The 18,202-nt window shown below is 52.4% G+C and overlaps 6 protein-coding genes across 6 annotated transcripts; 4 read left to right on the top strand and 2 right to left on the bottom strand.

Annotated features, from left to right (window-relative positions):
- Nucleotides 1–1,456: 1,456 nt before the first annotated feature.
- On the top strand, nucleotides 1,457–3,560 carry HMPREF1120_08256 (uncharacterized protein; the record flags this gene model as incomplete). Its single annotated transcript, XM_009162501.1, has 4 exons — nucleotides 1,457–2,597; nucleotides 2,655–3,212; nucleotides 3,321–3,394; nucleotides 3,459–3,560. 4 exons carry the CDS (start codon nucleotides 1,457–1,459, stop codon nucleotides 3,558–3,560), a joined length of 1,875 nt encoding a protein of 624 aa, XP_009160749.1.
- A 1,122-nt stretch (nucleotides 3,561–4,682) lies between these two features.
- Nucleotides 4,683–6,011, top strand: HMPREF1120_08255 (endonuclease III; the record flags this gene model as incomplete). The annotated part of the gene is made up of 1 exon (XM_009162500.1): nucleotides 4,683–6,011. The coding sequence occupies one exon, from the start codon at nucleotides 4,683–4,685 to the stop codon at nucleotides 6,009–6,011; it is 1,329 nt and encodes a 442-aa protein (XP_009160748.1).
- Nucleotides 6,012–6,090: 79 nt separating this feature from the next.
- On the bottom strand, nucleotides 6,091–8,107 carry HMPREF1120_08254 (uncharacterized protein). Its single transcript, XM_009162499.1, has 2 exons — nucleotides 6,948–8,107; nucleotides 6,091–6,800 (listed from the first exon to the last, which is right to left on the bottom strand). Exons 1-2 carry the CDS (start codon nucleotides 7,386–7,388, stop codon nucleotides 6,414–6,416), a joined length of 828 nt encoding a protein of 275 aa, XP_009160747.1. The 5' UTR covers nucleotides 7,389–8,107; the 3' UTR covers nucleotides 6,091–6,413.
- A 588-nt stretch (nucleotides 8,108–8,695) lies between these two features.
- Nucleotides 8,696–11,930, top strand: HMPREF1120_08253 (uncharacterized protein). The gene is made up of 2 exons (XM_009162498.1): nucleotides 8,696–11,218; nucleotides 11,271–11,930. The coding sequence occupies exons 1-2, from the start codon at nucleotides 9,201–9,203 to the stop codon at nucleotides 11,407–11,409; spliced, it is 2,157 nt and encodes a 718-aa protein (XP_009160746.1). The 5' UTR covers nucleotides 8,696–9,200; the 3' UTR covers nucleotides 11,410–11,930.
- Nucleotides 11,931–11,933: 3 nt separating this feature from the next.
- Nucleotides 11,934–14,105, top strand: HMPREF1120_08252 (uncharacterized protein). The gene has a single exon (XM_009162497.1). It carries the CDS (start codon nucleotides 12,201–12,203, stop codon nucleotides 13,746–13,748), a length of 1,548 nt encoding a protein of 515 aa, XP_009160745.1. The 5' UTR covers nucleotides 11,934–12,200; the 3' UTR covers nucleotides 13,749–14,105.
- HMPREF1120_08251 (SulP family sulfate permease) lies at nucleotides 13,913–17,787 on the bottom strand. Its single transcript, XM_009162496.1, has one exon. It carries the CDS (start codon nucleotides 16,804–16,806, stop codon nucleotides 14,263–14,265), a length of 2,544 nt encoding a protein of 847 aa, XP_009160744.1. The 5' UTR covers nucleotides 16,807–17,787; the 3' UTR covers nucleotides 13,913–14,262.
- Nucleotides 17,788–18,202: the final 415 nt, after the last annotated feature.

The following is an 18,202-nucleotide window of genomic DNA, read 5'->3' as shown; positions in this document are numbered from 1 at the left end:
ATTGAACTGTAAGAGCACCAAAGCACTAGAGCATCGAGGACACGCGCACCCCCCTTACCTATAGCCGTGGCCTCCATGCATTGCTTCAAAGCCACGCTCCGAGTTAGTGTGGAGGTGGTCGCCTCTGTGAACCTCAGGTGCGGACTGAGCCAGAGGCATGCTGGAGATGCAACATGTTTAGTTCTTTGCAGCTGGATTCGTGGAAGGCTACTATAGGTCAACCAAGCAATTCACTGGCACATGCTCACTCAGGCAGCAGCTAGAGAAACGGGATAGGATCGTACAATTGGCTGATCCCTGTTGTGTAACAGTGACACCAGAAAAGGCAAGGGTATGTGCCGCAGTGTCAGAACGCCATATGGCCATGGTTGGCTATCAGTGGCTTTCAGAGAGGTAAGGCGGTCGAGTGCCAGACCCGAGCCATTCACTTATACACGAGTTTCTCCAGCTATAAACCATGCTCCTCGAGGTGATCTGGACTCATCAATACGATGGCCGTGTCACGAGAACACTGAATTGATTCTGTGCCGCAACATATTCTGGGATCTATGCAGGGCCGTGCGTCGATGAGAAGGCACATGCCTGCAACTGCGTTGGAACCCAAAGCCTGCCACCTGCATTCCTTTCAATGGCCATGTTCACATCAAACAATAGGGATCAACAATTGGGTCTTGAGACGGAAGGTACGGGCGACCGTAGTGTAACTTGTCCCCAGTGACCAAGCGCACCCGTGGCCCAGCCTTGTGGCAAACAGGACAAACAAGACAAACACAATGAAAAATGATACGAGGATGCACCTCAGCAAATGCCACGAGCCGGAGTTGTCACGGTTGGGGGTTGATTCTCCCGCCGATCGAAGGGGGATCTCAACACAGTTTCTCAGGGTCTAGTCCGTCGTCTGCTCGAAACCCCGTTTGGCAGACCAGACAACCTTGCATTTTGAAAGGACTGGACTGGACTGGAAGCTGATCTCATCGACCGAGAAGGGCTCAGTGGTGAGCTTGAACTTGAAGTTATTTCGTGCATCAGGACATCAAGGGCCTGATACTAGTACTGCCGCCCTGCTTGCGCCGCTTTCAAGTTGGCGAATTCAGGAACCAAATGTTTGCGTCTCAGTGTTCTCTGGAGTTCGCCGAGTGGGCGGATATAACGGCAGTATTATATGAGCCGACCGTGACCCGCAGGCCGACGGATGGTACGGCACAGCATGCCAACGGTGAACGCCGTGATTACTTCACCTCCAGAACCATCTCGCCAACACTGCATTTGTTGCTTTTCGGATTAACTGACGTGATCCAGCCAGAGAGGAACTTGATCGCTTCCAGCGAAGTCTTGCTTGCTTGTCCTCCTAAGTCTTAACTGGAAATGACAGCCATTCCAGCGCCTCAAGTCACATATCCAGAAGGAAGTCAATGCGTGTTGGCTGGGCAGACCTTGGGCCCCGCGGTTGTTAACCATGACCAATCGCCACAGTGATTCTCGGCGAGCCTCGTCAGAACATCGCGAGGTGCAGCGCGAAGACCTCGAAGAGACCGAGTCTCTCTATCTCAGTCGGACGCGGTCACAGGAGGACATTGGGTTCGTGGAGAACATTGCAATCCAAGACCCTCTGGCCGAAGAATCAAAGTCACTCAACAGCACAGATGAGAGTAACGCACCGGGGCAACAATGGTCACCCTCGGTGAAGTATTTGGTCTTGCTGTGTGCGTTCCTCACGAGCCTGAGCTTCGGCGTGACACAAGTCCCGCTGTTGTATGTCTTTCGACTCATGACCTGCGATGCTTACTACAAGAACCATCCTTCAAGCGGACCCAGTCCGAAGGCAGCCGAAGTGACGAGGTCAATACTCGCTTATATGCTGGCAGCTTCTGATGTCGATGCCACAAGCACGCAAACTCCTGAAGGCTCGGCGGACAGGTGCTCGATCCACGCCATCGAAAGCTCCACGGCTCTGTCGATATCGCTGCTCGGTGCCAGCACGACCATCTTTGGCTTGTTGAATCTGTTCCTCACAGGCTCCCTGATCAAGCGGATCGGCGTCAAGCCCACATTGATCATCCAGGTCTTCTTCCCGGCTCTCAGACTGCTTATCCAGAATGTGGGGGTCGAGGTCTGGGGCAACACCGGCATTGCCATCATTCAATGTTCGCAGATTGTCAGTATTATCGGAGGTCCAAGCGGCTACCTACTGGTCTTGAACACATTTATCACTGAGGTTGTCGAGCATGAAGGTCGGACGGCCGCGTTGGGCCGCTTGACCGGAGCCATGATGTTTGGATCAGCGTTAGGCTTTCTTCTAGGTGGTATGGTGGCAGAGAGCTTTGGAATCAAAGCCCCATTCCGCCTAACCTTGATGTTGTTTCTCACTGCTTGCGCCTATGTGTTCGTGTGTCTGCCGCATATCCCTCCAGCAGAGACGAAAGGGTCCGAGCGGATTTCAAGCAAGGGCACTACCAACAAGAGCTTCTTCAAAAGGTTCTTCGGCCCCTTGGCCGTGTTCGCTCCACGGAAATTCATCGGGAAAGACGGCGTAATCCGCATAGAATACGGCGCTTTTCTCCTCGCTTGGGGTGTCTTTCTAGGCATCCTGGCTACAGGTAAACGGAGATCAATCCAGCTTGGAACTTATCATGCCCAAACTAACCCGGCTGCAGGATACTTACCCACGTTGCTCCAGTTATACTCGACAGACGTGTTTGGTTTCGGTACCAGAGAGAATGGCTGGTTGATATTTATGTATTCCATGCTTCGAGGTCTCTTCTTGACTTTTGCATTTCCGAAGCTCATCGCCATCGGGAGACGTTGGAGGGCTAAGAAGGAGGCGGCCGCTCGGAGCAACGCCCCATCAGCGTCCGCATTGCCCGACGAGCGGCAACCATTGCTGACTGCCGACTCGGCTCGAACAGAAGGTACTGACGATAACACTAACAACAATGCCGATGGGCACAAGAAGGAACAGACCTTCACATTCGATCTTACCTATACGAGGTTTTCGTTGATTGCCGATGGCCTCCTTACCCTTCTTTGCTCGTTTGTCCGCCAGGGATGGCAGATGTATCTGGTTGCCGCCGTTCTCCCATTTGCTGCAGGAACAGGCTCAGCTGCCAAAGGCACAGTCTTGCAGATGGTCGGAAGCTCCGCCAGCAGTAGCGAAAGGACCGACGCTTTGGCCGGAGTAAGCCTGGTCGAGAACATGGCTCGATTGTCCACGAGTAAGCATTTAACCTGGTCAATCCGAGTCAACAGATCTGAGTCTTTGCATTGCCTGCTTCTCGAAACTTGATTGAACTATGCTGACTCTTTTTCGGAATAATCTCCAGCTTTCATATTTGGTGTCATATTTGCTGCCTTTGCTGGTATCGGAAAGACCGAGCTTGTGTTCACGTGCAATGCGGTATGGAATGATCTGGCCCTGCAAGGATCGTTTGCGAGCTAGTCTTGCTAACTGGGGATTGCAGGCTGTTGCTCTCATTGGCTTCGGCGTGCTGCTGTTTGCTCGATTTCCACCTGAAGACAGTCGTCCACTGGATCACCTCGATGATTCCACCACTGAGGAGTAACGCCACATGGGCTTGCGCCCTGAACTTTCGGCCATCCCCGGCATATCCCATGGGCTGGAGGCCCTGCTATCGGGCTCTCGTTGGTGTACGGTGTCCGCGGTGCTGGTAGAGTCAGAGCTTCTTGTCGCATCCGTTGAGAACAAGTCGAGCCGCACAATGCGCCAGAAGCCTACTAGCTCGAGCATTTAAGCTAGGGGCATGCGGCTTTTGCACCATGCAACGACCATGCCGTGGTCTTGCTCGAGGCGCCGCAAGTGTCGATATCAGCACACCGACTCGGCAGCAACGACTCCCAGAAAGGACAGAGTATGGAACCAAGCTGGCGTTGGCGATACCTCAAAGAGAATCAAGCTGCGAAAGCCGTCTGCTCAAGGCTGAGCTGGGCTTGTCATCGGGAGGAGACTTCTGTGACACACTCGGGTATCTTGTCCCAGTTCGAGGCTGTAGACTCCGCCGCCCTTTTGTACAACCCTCCGAGGACGAAGCGCTGTACTACTAGGATCTCACGGACACCGTTCTCTTTTCTCGGATTTTTGTCGTGGATTGACAATGCTTCCAGACGCCGCTTGTAATTCAATTGCTGGACTTGTCAACCTGTTTTCTTACACGACGAACGGATGGACGATGGATACTGGCAATATCTGTCATTTCCGAAACCATGATTGTCTAGACGATCATTCCAGGGTTGATATTGATATACATACTAGTAACTGTATGTAGTACACTTGCACAGAGCTGAACGTTAACGAGGCCGCCAACGCGAGTCATGATACGCCCAGTATCCCTCACCGCTTGACTTGGTCGAAATCTCCAGCTGTGGAGAACGACGCAGGTACCACAGCCCAGAACGTGGCGCCATCGATCGAATCGATCACGATGGAGTGCGAGCCACATTCCTTTCCCCGGTCGATATCTCGCATGTACATTGTAGGGAGCTCGGAATCCGTGATACCAATCTTCACATCATGACATCACCATATGTTTGCGAAGCCGCACTGGCAGCGCGCGGTGCCAGTACCTGATTCGGGCATCGCTCTACAACACTACAGTCTACAATGGACAAATCCTAGGCAAAATATTCCGACCTTCTGCCCTGCCACTGCAGTGCAGTGCATCGCGACAATGTCAAGGCCCACGCGGACAGCGCCGGCGATGGCAAGAAGAATCACCCGCAGCAGCACCGGCACCACCGCCCGAAGGCAGCAATTACAAGCAGTGAAAGAGCAGCCACAGCCACCCAGCGCTGGCCCGATGGTCAAGCAGGAGAAAGAGAAAATACCATCTGCACCACCACCACCGCGCTCATCGACCCCACGAAAGCGAGCAGCCGCCGCAGCAGACAGAGAGGCTAAGAGCCGGAAGAGGATCAAGACAGAAGAGGAAGAAAACAAGTTGGCGCTTGCTACAAGTACCACCGGCAGTAGGAGTACCAGCCGAACCAACGACTCGGACGTCAACGTCAGCCCTAGGCCCGGCAGGAGAGAGATAAATACTCGCAACCCGAGTCCAAACGACCTGGACACAAAGACGAAGACGAAGAAGACGGTGACATCCTCCTCCGCCACTGGCAGCGCGGCCAAGGAGGTTTCCAAGCAACAACTCCAAACCAAAAAACTAAAATCCTACGCCCAATTCGCGAACCAATCCCCCTTCCCCGACTTCCCTCATCCAACACCAGCAGAATGCAAACTCGCCCACCGGATCCTAATTTCCCTTCACGGGCCTCGCACGCGACCCAAAGAAGTAATCGCATCCACCACCCGAGCAGGCTGCGGCGACTCGCCCTCAGTTCTCGACGCACTAGTGCGCACCATCCTGTCCCAAAACACCAGCGACGTGAACTCGACCCGGGCAAAACTCAACATGGACAAGGTCTACGGCGGCAGTGACAAATGGGAAGCCATTGCAGCCGGAGGCCAAGCGAAACTTCAAGAAGCCATCAAATCCGGTGGGCTGAGTGCCGTGAAATCAAAAGTCATTATTTCCATCTTGAACCAAGTGTATGAAAAATATGGCGTGTATTCATTGGACCATTTGCATAGTGCTTCGAGTGAGGATGCGATGCGCGAAATGTTGTCGTTTCAGGGCGTCGGCCCCAAGACCGCCAGTTGCGTTTTGTTGTTTTGTCTGCAGCGTGAGAGTTTTGCGGTTGATACTCATGTTTGGCGGATTACGGGACTTCTAGGGTGGCGGCCGAAGAGTGCTTCGAGAGATGAAACTTATGCGCATTTGGACTCGAAAATTCCGGATGAAGATAAATATGGGTTGCATATTTTGTTGGTTACGCATGGGAAACGGTGTGATGAGTGTAAGGCCGGTGGGAAGAATTTAGGTCGGTGTGAGTTGAGAAAGGCTTTTAGGAAAGCGAAAGTGGAGGGTGAAGCTGGCGACGAGGAGAAAATTGAGGAGATTGAAGAAATAAAGAAGGAGCAGAAAGAACAAAGTGGCTGACTCGAGATGTGGCTCACTGGCATTGAGAATACTTTGTGCACTCCTGGTACCTTATGCTACTCGACCTGTTTGAGAAGTCTGTGGCATTAGCGACCGATGTACAGTAAAACAATAGGCCAACACCCTGTAATCTCAAGCAGAGCACCGTCCGCAACTTTACGCTGGCCATCCCTTTCATTCTTGCTTGAGATGGGCCCGTTCGAATTGGAGCATATTGTAGTTCATTTGCTTCGAACCACCAAGGGGGAAGCACAATAATAACTTGTGATATTGATGGATATATGTAAAGGCAAGTTGAGCGTTAATATCCAACAATGTACCAAGCAGTATGCTCTTTGCCAGAACCAAAACAGTGACCAAACATGCTCCAAGTCTCTCTTCCTCGATCCAATCCGAGCCGTTCTATTTTACGCGGCTCATACTAGGATCTGCGGCCATTTCCATCTCTGGATCCGTTCGCGTGTTACGCCACGTAATGTCGTGTCTACTTAATTTCCCTTCTCTGGTGAATCTCCTCCTCAACCAGATGAGAAGCCAAACGACGCCAAAGACCACAATGATGGCAGCCGCAATGCCGAAACAGTAGCCAGTAACTTTGCCCGATCCGTTGTCCGGGTCCAGAAAGTCGTAGACGTAGAAATGCTGCGTGGCGTGCGTGAGATATGCCAGCGCCAGGTAAAGCAATAGTAAGACGATCAGACCGACCAGATGCAGAAGCGGGGGAGGGTGTGTGGCCGGAAGGAAGATTTCGAGTAGTGCGAACAGCGAATTGAGAGCATGTCGAGAGACCTAGATGAAGACCACCGGGATATGAGCATCAACGTGAACGTGCAAAACGACTGCGCCGAAACATCCATGGAGCAAAGGGAAACGAAACGGTTTCTCATAAACACATCAAAATCCTTTCGGCTTCTGGGATAGTAAACCGCCACTTACATTTGACCAACCATCAAATATCACGGGGAACCACGGTCCGTCATAAAGCACAATCCAGTACACAAGAGTGACAAGAATCGGGAGAGTCACAATCGTTGTGTAGAAGAAGGAGTGCAGTTGCTGGAGCGCCGAGGGCCAGCGGTCAAGCCAGTCCCGGCCCCTCAGGCTGTATACTAGTGTATGCACACCGGCGACAAGATAATAGAACAGAATTCCCCAGAATGTCAGGACGGTGAAGTAGCTGAACTCCCGGCCGATGTCGCGGGCGGCCGAATGCGTGCCATCGTAGATCCAGTTCGCTAGTTGGGTTGCCAGGGCGTAGCTGAAGACGAGAAGACGGAGCAATGCGAGGAGGAGAGGTGGGAGAAGCCATGAGGTGGTGAATGATCGAGTGTCAACTGGCGGAAGAGCGAAAATGGTCTTGACGCTGGTTTGGCGCATTGTGGCATTGGTCAGTGATCGGGAGGAGACTGAACTGATATTATCGATGCTGAGATTGATATTGTACTCGATACTGGTAGTAGTTGTCGTGTCTAGCGGCCATGGCTGGGTCGCTCAGCCATGCGAGGTTGTGTTTTGCGCGAAAGCCATGGTAACGATAGAAGATCAGATTGTAGAATGAATGGTGAGTCGACGGTCGTAAGAATAAGGTAGAGTTTGTCTACTACTGCCAGTGTGTGGTTCTCACTGACGAAGGCAAGGATGACGTTCAGGTTCCATTCCAAGCCCGGGGTACCAGTTGTGGTACGTACCTACAATGTACATTGTAGTAACCCAGCCTGATGTGAAGGCTTTAGGCGTGCTGGTCATGCTAGTCGGATCAGCACCTGGGTTAACGTGGAGCTATAGCAGTTAGCGCACATTATGACTTGGTGACACGCTTCAAGTGCAAGTTGGACCCTCGCACACCCGCCTCCGCCTGCGAGCGGCACTATTATCTAAGCGAAACCCCCTGCTCCCCAGCACCGCGCTAGGAAGCACCCTGCGCCCGCCCGAAACACCAGTCGAACTATGATATTTTTGGATGTCAGCAAAATCTCCAAGAACCAGTGCTACCCCCTGGGTTTTGGACCCCTAACAAATTTCCCTCGAGGTGCGCCAGTTCGCATGGAACACGCGGACGGCTTCCTCAACGCCTTTCCGGGGGATTTCTGTGTTGGCAGACTGGGATGTCCTGTCTTATACTGTAGGATGATGCAGGGGGCGCAGGTGTAGGATCACCCCGCGGCCCTTAAAATCCACGGGCCACGCCTTCTGGAATTTTTGGTGGCCAGGCGTGTCGAGAATAGCACTGGCCACTGCTTGATCCGCCGCCCGTAATTTGCGTCCGTGGCCAACCCAAAGCCTTAGGTACATGGCTAGTTCTACCGTTGTCGTCTGTGTCGGAGATATTCCACTTGCGAGCTAAAAGAAATGTGTCGCATAGTTGCACTACAACGTTGTACTACTTTACGGCTTGCAGGGCAGGAAGCAACAGAAAGCGCTGCCACTTGAACTGCAAAAGCCAGTAGTGGGGTTGTAGTTAAACTGGAGTGCATCCGGTGGGCCTGTGGCGCCCGTTTCCCTTACCAACATAGGCTGCTGGTGCCCGTAGTTTGACTTTGCGGGAGGCTAAAGAGCCGCTTCGGGCCCTAAATCCCCGCCTAGCACACGGCCACTTTAGTGCTGCGCTGGGTGCTGGGCACCTGTATCTGGCCCTCGGAGCCCTGGGTCACTGGCACCGTCACAGCTTTTCTTCCGGCCTGCATCTGCGGCTGACCCTGGTGTATGTCGGTTCCCCTGTTCGTTGCGGCTTCATCCAATACCTGATTCCTTCCACTCACTCACCCTTTCATCCTCGTTTGTATACATTGTACAATCCTTAGCACTTTCTACAGCCGTCATTCGCTCGCATCATCCTCAGGAATCGACACAGCCACATACATAGCATAGCTTATTCTTGCTGTGCTCAGGGACCGCGTCTGTCATTGTTGTCTCGCCGTCTGCGACTTTGTCCCCTGTCCTCAGCTGTCCCGTCAGCCTCCGTCGTATCTTTTCACTCGATGACTTGCAGCCTGCTATCATATTTCCGATCCTAGTGAGAGAAAGTGTGCGTGGCTACAAAATCGACTTCCAGCGCCAAAAAGCCTACGTTCTCCGGCCGACTTTCATGATCACCTCTTTGTCGTCCAACCGCGGGTCAATCAAGAAATCTACCGCGAACACAGTCGCTTGCCGTGCTTCTTCGCCACAGTTCACCCATCTGTAGGGTGAATGCCAGCGATGGCCCGCCCAAATTTTATCGAGATACCTGCCAACGACTCCTCCCGAGCCAGCAGTTCGTTGTCCAAGCATTCCCACCTCTCCCCCCGAATCCAACATTTTGACGGCGATGTACCTCCGGCGCTATCACCATTGGATGCCATTGCGGCCAGGAGTCGGAAGTTGGCCAAAGAATTGGAGGAAACCAGAAAAGCTGGGGAGAGGCGCATGAGCAGACTCCCACCTCAAGTTGTGACGGAATCCCTGACCGAACATCAAAAGACGCGTCCTCCCATCTTCCGCGCGCTATCTGATGGCCTTGACACTGTTCCGCCTCTGCCTACGATTGATAAGGACGGTCGATCAGGCAGTTTCCCCAAGCTCTCGACGCCGCTGAACAGGCCGACGTCTCAGCATGTTCGCATGAGTGCCATTTACAAACAAGAGGGACCCGGGCAGGGCAGAGAAAATGCTTCGCACGACGACTACTTTGGTGTTCCCAGAGTAGAGTCCCCTGCCCCATTAGACGGACACCGCACTTTTCTACCATCAGACGACCCAAATAGCCCGGCCTCGATTTCAGAGTTCGTGACCCAACAGATGCCAGAACAATCCCAGACCGACCGGTCTGCGACTTTGGCACCGCCCCGGTCGCATTCAGACAGATTGCGACCATATCAGGATGCCTCTGACGATGATTATGCCAGCTCCAATGCTGGATCGACGTTTTCACCCACAAGGAAACTGTCTTCTAATAGTGGAATGTCGGCACCTCACTCTCCACACTCGCCTTATAGATCTTACCATGCTCGGTCGCCTTCCAATCTCTCTCTGGAATCTCCAACGAGGTCCCATTTCACTCGCAACTTTTCTCGACCTTTGAGTTCATCCAGTATGACGAATCTTACGACTGAAAAGAGTCCATCCAAGGGTCCGTGGGCTGCTCAAATGAGTAATCTGCGGACTGCAAGCTCCTTTGACGACTCCAGGCCGCCGCAAGGATACGTCTCGGGTGAAGCATCCTCGTACACTCATGTTACATACAGCTTGCCGCGAGGTCGGAAGGTCTCGAATGGTAATGCTCTGGATTTATCGGCTCTGTCAAAGCCGCATTTTGAGTGGGAGGAACCCATGTTTCCGGGCACACCTCCCATGGAAGCGAATAACAGCAGCGAACTTGCTGTTCCCTCTCCAATGGCATCGGCAAGACCAAGCAGAGAGGAGCCGTCCAACGAGCGGTCCGGCTTTTCCTTCGAGTACGATGCGGAGCGACCACTTGCTCCGGAACATGAATCCAGACAATCTTCTACATACACCCCGACGGGTTCATTACGATCCAACGACTCGTCCGTGCAGAGGCCATCTATTGGAGATGCACCTTCTGCGGCTTACACGATCCCTCCAGTTCCATTATCACCCGTCGCAGAAGCATCCCACTCTTCTAGATCCAATAGCACTGTTCGGCCTACCACTGCCCGATCGATCAGTAACTACCAAGCACTGTCTGCGGAGGAACATGTGAATAAAGCTATCGAACTGCACGAGCATGGTGATCTGAAAGAGTCGACCTATCATTTACGAATCGCCGCGAACAAAGGCCATCCCACGGGGATGCTGTTGTACGCTCTTGCATGCCGTCATGGCTGGGGCATCAGACCGAATCAAAAGGAGGGCGTCCAATGGCTTCGCAAAGCCGTGGATTCCGCCATGCTGGAGATTGCAGACGACGAGAATCCTTCTTCCCAAAAGCCCGGCACCGATTTCAACGACAAGAAGACGCATCGCGCACAGTTTGCACTGAGTATCTACGAGCTAGGAGTTTCTCATCTCAATGGCTGGGGTATCGAGCAGGACAAAGCACTGGCTTTGCGATGCTTCGAGGTTGCTGGAAACTGGGGCGACACGGATGCTTTGACTGAGGCTGGCTTTTGCTACGCCGAGGGCATTGGGTGTAAAAAGGACTTGAAGAAGGCCGCCAAGTTCTATCGGATGGCCGAGGCCCAGGGGGTGAGCATGATTGGAAACAGCTGGTAAGGTTGTCGTGCCCTAACGTATGATTGACCGACTAACGGGTGGCTCTAGGATCCACAAAGAAAAGTACAACGACACTGATGACAGTGTAAGTCGGTCCAGGTCTTCGAAGAAGAACAACTCGGAAAAGCCACGCAGCAAATCCAAGTCACGCGGTATTTTCGGAAGGAAGAAGTCGACGACTGCTTAGACGCAGCAGCACAGAAAATGTGATATGGTTCGAGGCCTTTAATGACGACATGTTATGCTTTTGATTGAGAGTGTTATACTCTGGTAAAAGCGTCATGATTTTTTGGGGTTTGATCGAATGTGTGGACATTATTGCAATTGATCTGTTGGAACACTATCGAGGGCAAGATTGTCGGCCGATCCGGCCATCGAATCCATTGCAGTTGCATGATGGCAGATCTGTGGAGGCGGAAAAATTAATCCTTCGACTCTGGAGATTATCCTCCGTTTTGCAATATATATTCGCTCGAAGATTGGCAAAGCACGTTGCGGCTGAGACGTCTTCGGCTACATGTACAGCTTGAGTACCCTTGTTCATCTTGATCGTGCGATATAATACCACAATGTGGTGAGTGATTGGCAGATCGCGATGCCACAGCCACGTACAACGTAGGTGACAGCCTTGCAGATATCGATGACTAATGCATTACATAACACGTAAGTCACACATCGCGCCATGTTGTGAATGTAACAATGGCCACAGGCATTGCTACTACTATAGTACTCCAGTTCCCTGCCGAATCATTGGGGACTCGTGATATCTCCGCGAGGTGGGCAGAAGAACAAGAACTCCTTGGAGTCGTCACGCTAAGGTTAGGTGGTTTGCCAAAGGTCTCTGTTTTCCACACGTTCTTTTGCACTACAGTGAGCGCAGTGCAGAAACTGTACAATAACCGCCCACCACTACTTAGATTGGGCAGTGGACACACGTATTTGGGTATTTGGGTCCAGTCGACTTTTGAGGCTGTGGAAATGGACGGATCACAGGAACAGGAACAGGAGCAGGCTCAGACCAAGGCTCAGGATCAGCCTAAGACTGACGCAGAAGAGTTCCAACAGTATCGAGTCAAAAGTACCGCCTACTCCCTCACTGCATCACAGGTCCCTCGTCTCCTAGAGGCCAAATTGGGCCCTCTGATGCCCTGCTCCCTCCCACTGTACAGGAGGATCCAGTTCCATTTGAGTCGACAGCAGCAGCCGATCTTTGAGTCGTCGACCACAAAGGTCTTTGTGGCCGTTGCTGCGGATGGGGATGCGGAGGAGGATATCTCACGGTATGATGACGACGCCGAATATATCGACAAGTGGCTGGATGAGAATGAGAACAGGAGCCCTGGTCCTACTACTTCTTCTTCTTCTTCAGCTCCCTGGATCGCAGCATACATCGACCTAGAACATTACGGACAGACGCAAGTCTGGGTCTTTGCGAGCTGGGAAGATCAGCGTCAATACCAAAATCAAAATGCGCCGCTGGCTGCTGAATCTGACCAAGAAGACGACGACGACGTCAAACACACCGCCACCGACACCAGCCACGATCCTGATCCTGATCCTCGCCACAAATCCCTCATGACCGCTTTGTTCAACTACATCTACACCACTCTCATCCCGCAAATGCCCACCGAACCCAACGACGAATGGCTCGTCCTCAAACGCACGGGAAAATCACTGACGCTGCCATACTCGCGCAACAAGATTTTGTTCGGGACAATCAATACGAGACTATTACAGTGGATTCCGGAACAAGCTCGAGCTAGAATCGACGATGGGTATTTGAAATACGTTTTCACGATCAACAACAGCAATGACAACGACAAACCGCCTTCTTCCTCTTCCGATCCGTCGTCAACGTCATCATCATCAACAACCTGCTCGTCATCGTCATCGTGCCCCTCCTCCTCAGCGTCGAATACTTCGTATTCTCCGCTACCACCAGGTTACGTCTTCGGCCCGATGCGTTCAGAACACTTACAAACTGTCCTCGATCGGTCCGTGATTCCGCGGACCTTGAGGACGTTGAAACAGTTGCCTTCGGTGGGTGTTTTCATTGATCCTTCAAGTCAACCAGCAGAGTCGGGCTCGAACCGTGACCCTGAAGCTGCAGATAGTGATAGTACTGCTCGACCAGTCGCATGGGGTTTCCTCGGCAAAGACGCCAGTCTATCAAGTCTGCATACGGAACCGGAACATCGGGGGAAAGGTCTAGCTGCGAGTCTTGCTAGGGAACTTTTGAGACGAAGCGCCGGCACGAGCACGAGCACACCAATGCAGACACAGACGCAGACGCAGACTCAGACTCAACCGAGCTTGAAGATAGATCAAAAACACGAGCACAACAACTTGAACTCTTCAAATCGTGGTGGACCTGGCTCCGCAATTTACTTCGCTCACTCGGATGTGTCTGTCTCCAATAAGCAGAGTCGACGGGTCATGGAGAAGTTGGGCGGGGTGCCGATGTGGAAAGTGGCGTGGGTGGAGGCGGATTTGGGTGTGGTTTTGGAGGGTTTGGGTCGGTCATGATAGATGAGAGAGAAATGGTGATGAAGGTGATGAGAAGACGATGGTGATGATGAACAAGGCCAGATGGTGATCGATATGAGATGGAGATCACGACGAAGATTAAGACGTAAGACCGAGATCAGATACACAGAGAGATCAGATGAAGACCGACATCAAGACCAAGAGAGGTTCAAAATCATTCCGACACATACATATAAACCTAGGTAGCTGCATGTCGCATGTTGTATTGCGTATCCAAGTCTGATTAAAGACAGTGCATTCAATATCTTCTGCCAAGCTCTCTCGAAAGTTGAAAGTTCGTAGTATTTCCAATCACTCTTCCAAAACGATGGCACAACAATAACATATATTCTCTCATCCTCTCAAACAAACCGCAAAAATAGATCCATCACATGTGCCAATTCAACTTCTAACTTTGTCATAAATCATACCGGTGCTGCGTGCTGCCTTGCAGATAACAAGGTCCACCAAGATTGTCGGGCGATGAGTGTAAGGCAGTTCATGAACCGCTCACTTACAGATCCTTGCTGATAGGATAATCGCCCCCACCTTGGCCGGCCTGTTCTCTCTTGAGACGTTCCTGATGCTCAACATTGGCAATAGCAGACTGCAATGCGCTGGTCAGGTCGAGATGGAAAAAGGGCCGGTTCAAGCCGTGAACCACAACCTTCCTGCTTTGATTCCGGTTGTAAGCCTTGCTATTGCTGATCTCGCGGTGCAGATCATGACCATTGCTGGAACTTGAGGCCGCCGAATCATCCTTGTACTTCTCTTGTGACTGAAGTCCTTCGTCAGGTACGCTGCTCCTCCTCCTGTGACCTCCGTGTTCCTCATCTCCAGGGACGTGTCTCGACAGTCTTCTATTGGTCTCCTGTTCAACTGCGGCGGCGGCCGAATTGGAACCGCCAATCTCAGCCACGCTGAAGATTGGTTTCCAACGGTGCCATTCTTCGCTCTGAGCTGTTGGGTAGCCAAACCCGGCCGAAGCAAGGGCACGCTTAGTCCACCTGTTGTTGATGCAGGCAAGATGCCATTGCACGACATCAGGAGCAGCATAGCGATCCAGCTGGTTGCGTACATCGATCAGATTCTGTACACTGGTGACATCGACATTGTTGACCGAGGACAAGTCGAGAATGATGGCTTTGAGAGTAGGCAGATGAGAACGGTCAGGTTCCGATTTGCCCCTACGAGGGCCTGGGTTGTTCCATGGTCGGTCACCAGGGCGTGGCCACGAGTCCGGGTTGGTTCTTCTTGTATGATCGAAAATATACTTGACGAGGTAGTCGGTATAGTGGTTGGCATTTGGGTAGTTGAAGCCTTCACTGAACCGGTAAATAAAGATACCAGGGTAAGGCGACTCCACCTTGACCTGTGGATTGGTTCCATCATTGTGGTCCAAAGGCAGGAAGATATCTCGGACAGCAGATCCGTCATCGGGTGACTCGGGATGGTCGTGGAATTTGTCTTCAAGCAGGTGGTCGCCGATAACCGAATGGATCTGGACTTTGCCCACAAAGTGTCCCTTGGCTTTGACGACCCGGTAGAGCAATACAGCCGCACTCACACAAATGGTGGTATAGATGCCATTCTCGATTGTGGAGAAGATGGTCACAAATACACCTGCAAAGAATATAAAAACCTCAAGGGGTGAAACTCGCCAGAACTGGTAGACGGTATTGGGGGGTGTGATCAAGTCACCGACCGCGTGAATGATGACACCAGCCAGCGAAGCGTTTGGAATGTAGTAAAAGACGGCCGGCAGGGCGTAAATGGCCAAAAGGACAACAACCGCGGTAATGACACCAGCAAAAGGGGTTCGCACGCCTGCCTTGGATTTGATTGCAGTTCTCGAGAATGAGCCAGTGGCAGGGTAAGCTCCAAGGAAAGGTCCGAGCAGGTTAGTAACACCGATAGCAACAAGTTCCTGCGACGGATCGATCGTGTAGTTGTTGACCCGACCAAAGGACTTGGAAATCGCAATGTGCTCAATGAGGAGGACAATGACGGACGCAGGAAGTTCGCTCGCAAAGTAACTGATGATCTCGGTGTTGACCTTGGGCACTGCAGCATGTTTGAATCCACGGGGCACCTTTCCCAAAATCTGGAAAACGTGGTTGCTCCGATGATGTCTGTTGACGAGCCAGCTGATGAGGGTGTACAGCAGGATGACAAAGGCCGTGCGCAGAGTCGAAATGAAAAAGTACGTCTTGGCCCGGTTGGGATGCCTCTTTGCCAGCACCGTGCAGGTAATACGGATGGCATAGAGTAGGAAAAGCGCGGTCAAGCCCATGGCAGCATCGATCTTGGTATGACCAAGGTACTTCAACGTGTTGATAATGACCATATAGGTAGAATCGCGAGTGTTGAAGCCCTTGACCTTGATCCCCATCATTGTTGGAACTTGACCCGCGGCAATGTTGATAGCAGAACCAGTCATGAACGCCGAGATGGCAGTCAATGGAATAAAGTCGACGATCCAGCCGCACCGAATAAGCCCGATGAAACAGACAATGGCACCTGCGATGATTGCCAACGCAGACGCAACAACATGACCAGGCACCTCGGGATGCTCATCAGCGACCTTGTTGACGACATTACCGACAATGGTGGACATGACAGCGACAGGGCCAATGGTGATATCTTTGGAGGTGGCGAAGAACCAGTAGATCAGGACACCCATGAAAGAAGAGTAAAGGCCATACTCGGGAGAGAGCTCTGCGAGTTTGGCATAGGCCATGCTCTGCGGCACGACAACGCAACCGACGGTAATACCAGCAACAAGGTCACCCATCAACCATTGAGCGTTATACCGCAGAATCCATCGAGTGAATGGGAAAAGGTTGCGGACATACGTGCGCAATTCCGACCCTGTGGGAATAACCTCTTTGATCCAGTCGAGAGTACTCGGTTCATCCTCCACATACGTATCAGCGGTACTGACTGAATAAGTTGATTCGCCTCGTGTGACAGCATCCTTCTGTGCCTGTCGCTCGTCGAGATTGATCCGAAGAACCTTGGCCACCCCTCGGCCTATCTGGGATTTGGAGGGCGCCATCTTGCGTCTGGCCGTATCCCCAAGAGGTGCTTGGACAGCACGTCGTGGTCAGGGGACTGTCAAAAAAGGTAGAAGAGGAGGAGCGTGTAAACTCAGGCGACGCAGACGGGTACGTGATCAAGACCAAGAGACAGCGCAGACGAGGGATCCGTCGGAGAGGTCGACTGTTGGATCAGGTGGCTTTGGCGGATTGGGGGCGACTTAAGACTCGGTTGCTCGAGGCGCGTGGCTTCAGCAACTGTCCTGCCAAGGGCTGAGGAAGGACAAGCAGGGATGTTAGGGTGAACTTGGCTTGCAGAAGCACTGCCTAGTGACGGCCACAGTCTGCAAAGTCTCGCTTATGCTGACAAGGACCTCGGAGGAGAGAGGTAAGGCTGGTGAACAGCACAGATTTCGACGTAGCGAACCTGGTCAACGGGTCGCTGTTGTGATCTCAGGGAGAATGCGGCGAGGAGGGCAGGAGGAGGGAAGAAGGAAAGATATAAGATCCTCGAGATTCCCGTCGAGTGTCGTGTGCTGGGATCAAGCAGGGTCCGTAGTATTAGTGTTGTAGCATCCCCCGGGAAAAAGAAATGATGTCGTCGTAGAAGCAGCAGAGTATGTGGATAGCCAGCCGGACGACAATCACTTGCCAATTCTAGCTCCGCGCCCGAACTGCAAGCTTAACGAGCGAGATCTGGATGGAGCAGAGAATCTAGATGGAAGAAGAGGAACGATGGCGCGATGAGAGAGAGAATTTCTCCCATCGAGGCGGTTCTGGAGCCATGATGAAATGAAGGGGACGAGGCGAGTGGAATGGCGATGGTGCAATCGAAGGCGTGCTCCATCGAGCGACCGACACAGGAGACCAGTCATGTCAGCCTCACCGGGTCCTGCGCACCCATGGAGAGCTGTGACAGCAACATGGCTTCAGGATGCGAAAGGTCAAGCATCCGTCATTCTATCACATCGCTTCATCAAGTTGTTGCTCGTGGCTGGTGGTAGTGTTGATGCAGCTGCGCAGGCATCTCGGTTGTGCCCCTCTACTAAGATACTCGGCGACCAGCGCCAACCCTTCCTAAGCAACGGATTGCTCGACTACGAATACTACAGGTACTCACGCGACAGTATCGCAAAATGGGAAATCTGTTGTACGTATCATTGGATTCTGAAGCATGGCATTGGTGTTGCAGCGTCTCAACTGGGACGCTTCTGCTGTGGTTCTGCGCTTGATCTTCACCGCGATGCAGCGGGAGACAGACGCGAGCCTGAAATCTCAGGGTCCAAACTTCAACCTCTGGAGTGCACAGACTTTCAACGGTTGAGCTGCCCGTGGCACGGCTGGAGCCCACGAGTCCTTCCACGTAACGCGCTACGTACGCTGTACAACTACTTCAACTTGTCTTGTACCGCTCGG

Source organism: Exophiala dermatitidis (assembly GCF_000230625.1).
Source record: "Exophiala dermatitidis NIH/UT8656 unplaced genomic scaffold supercont1.7, whole genome shotgun sequence".
NCBI classification, from domain to species: Eukaryota; Fungi; Ascomycota; class Eurotiomycetes; order Chaetothyriales; family Herpotrichiellaceae; genus Exophiala; species Exophiala dermatitidis.
This window is presented reverse-complemented; position numbering and strand designations above follow the sequence as displayed.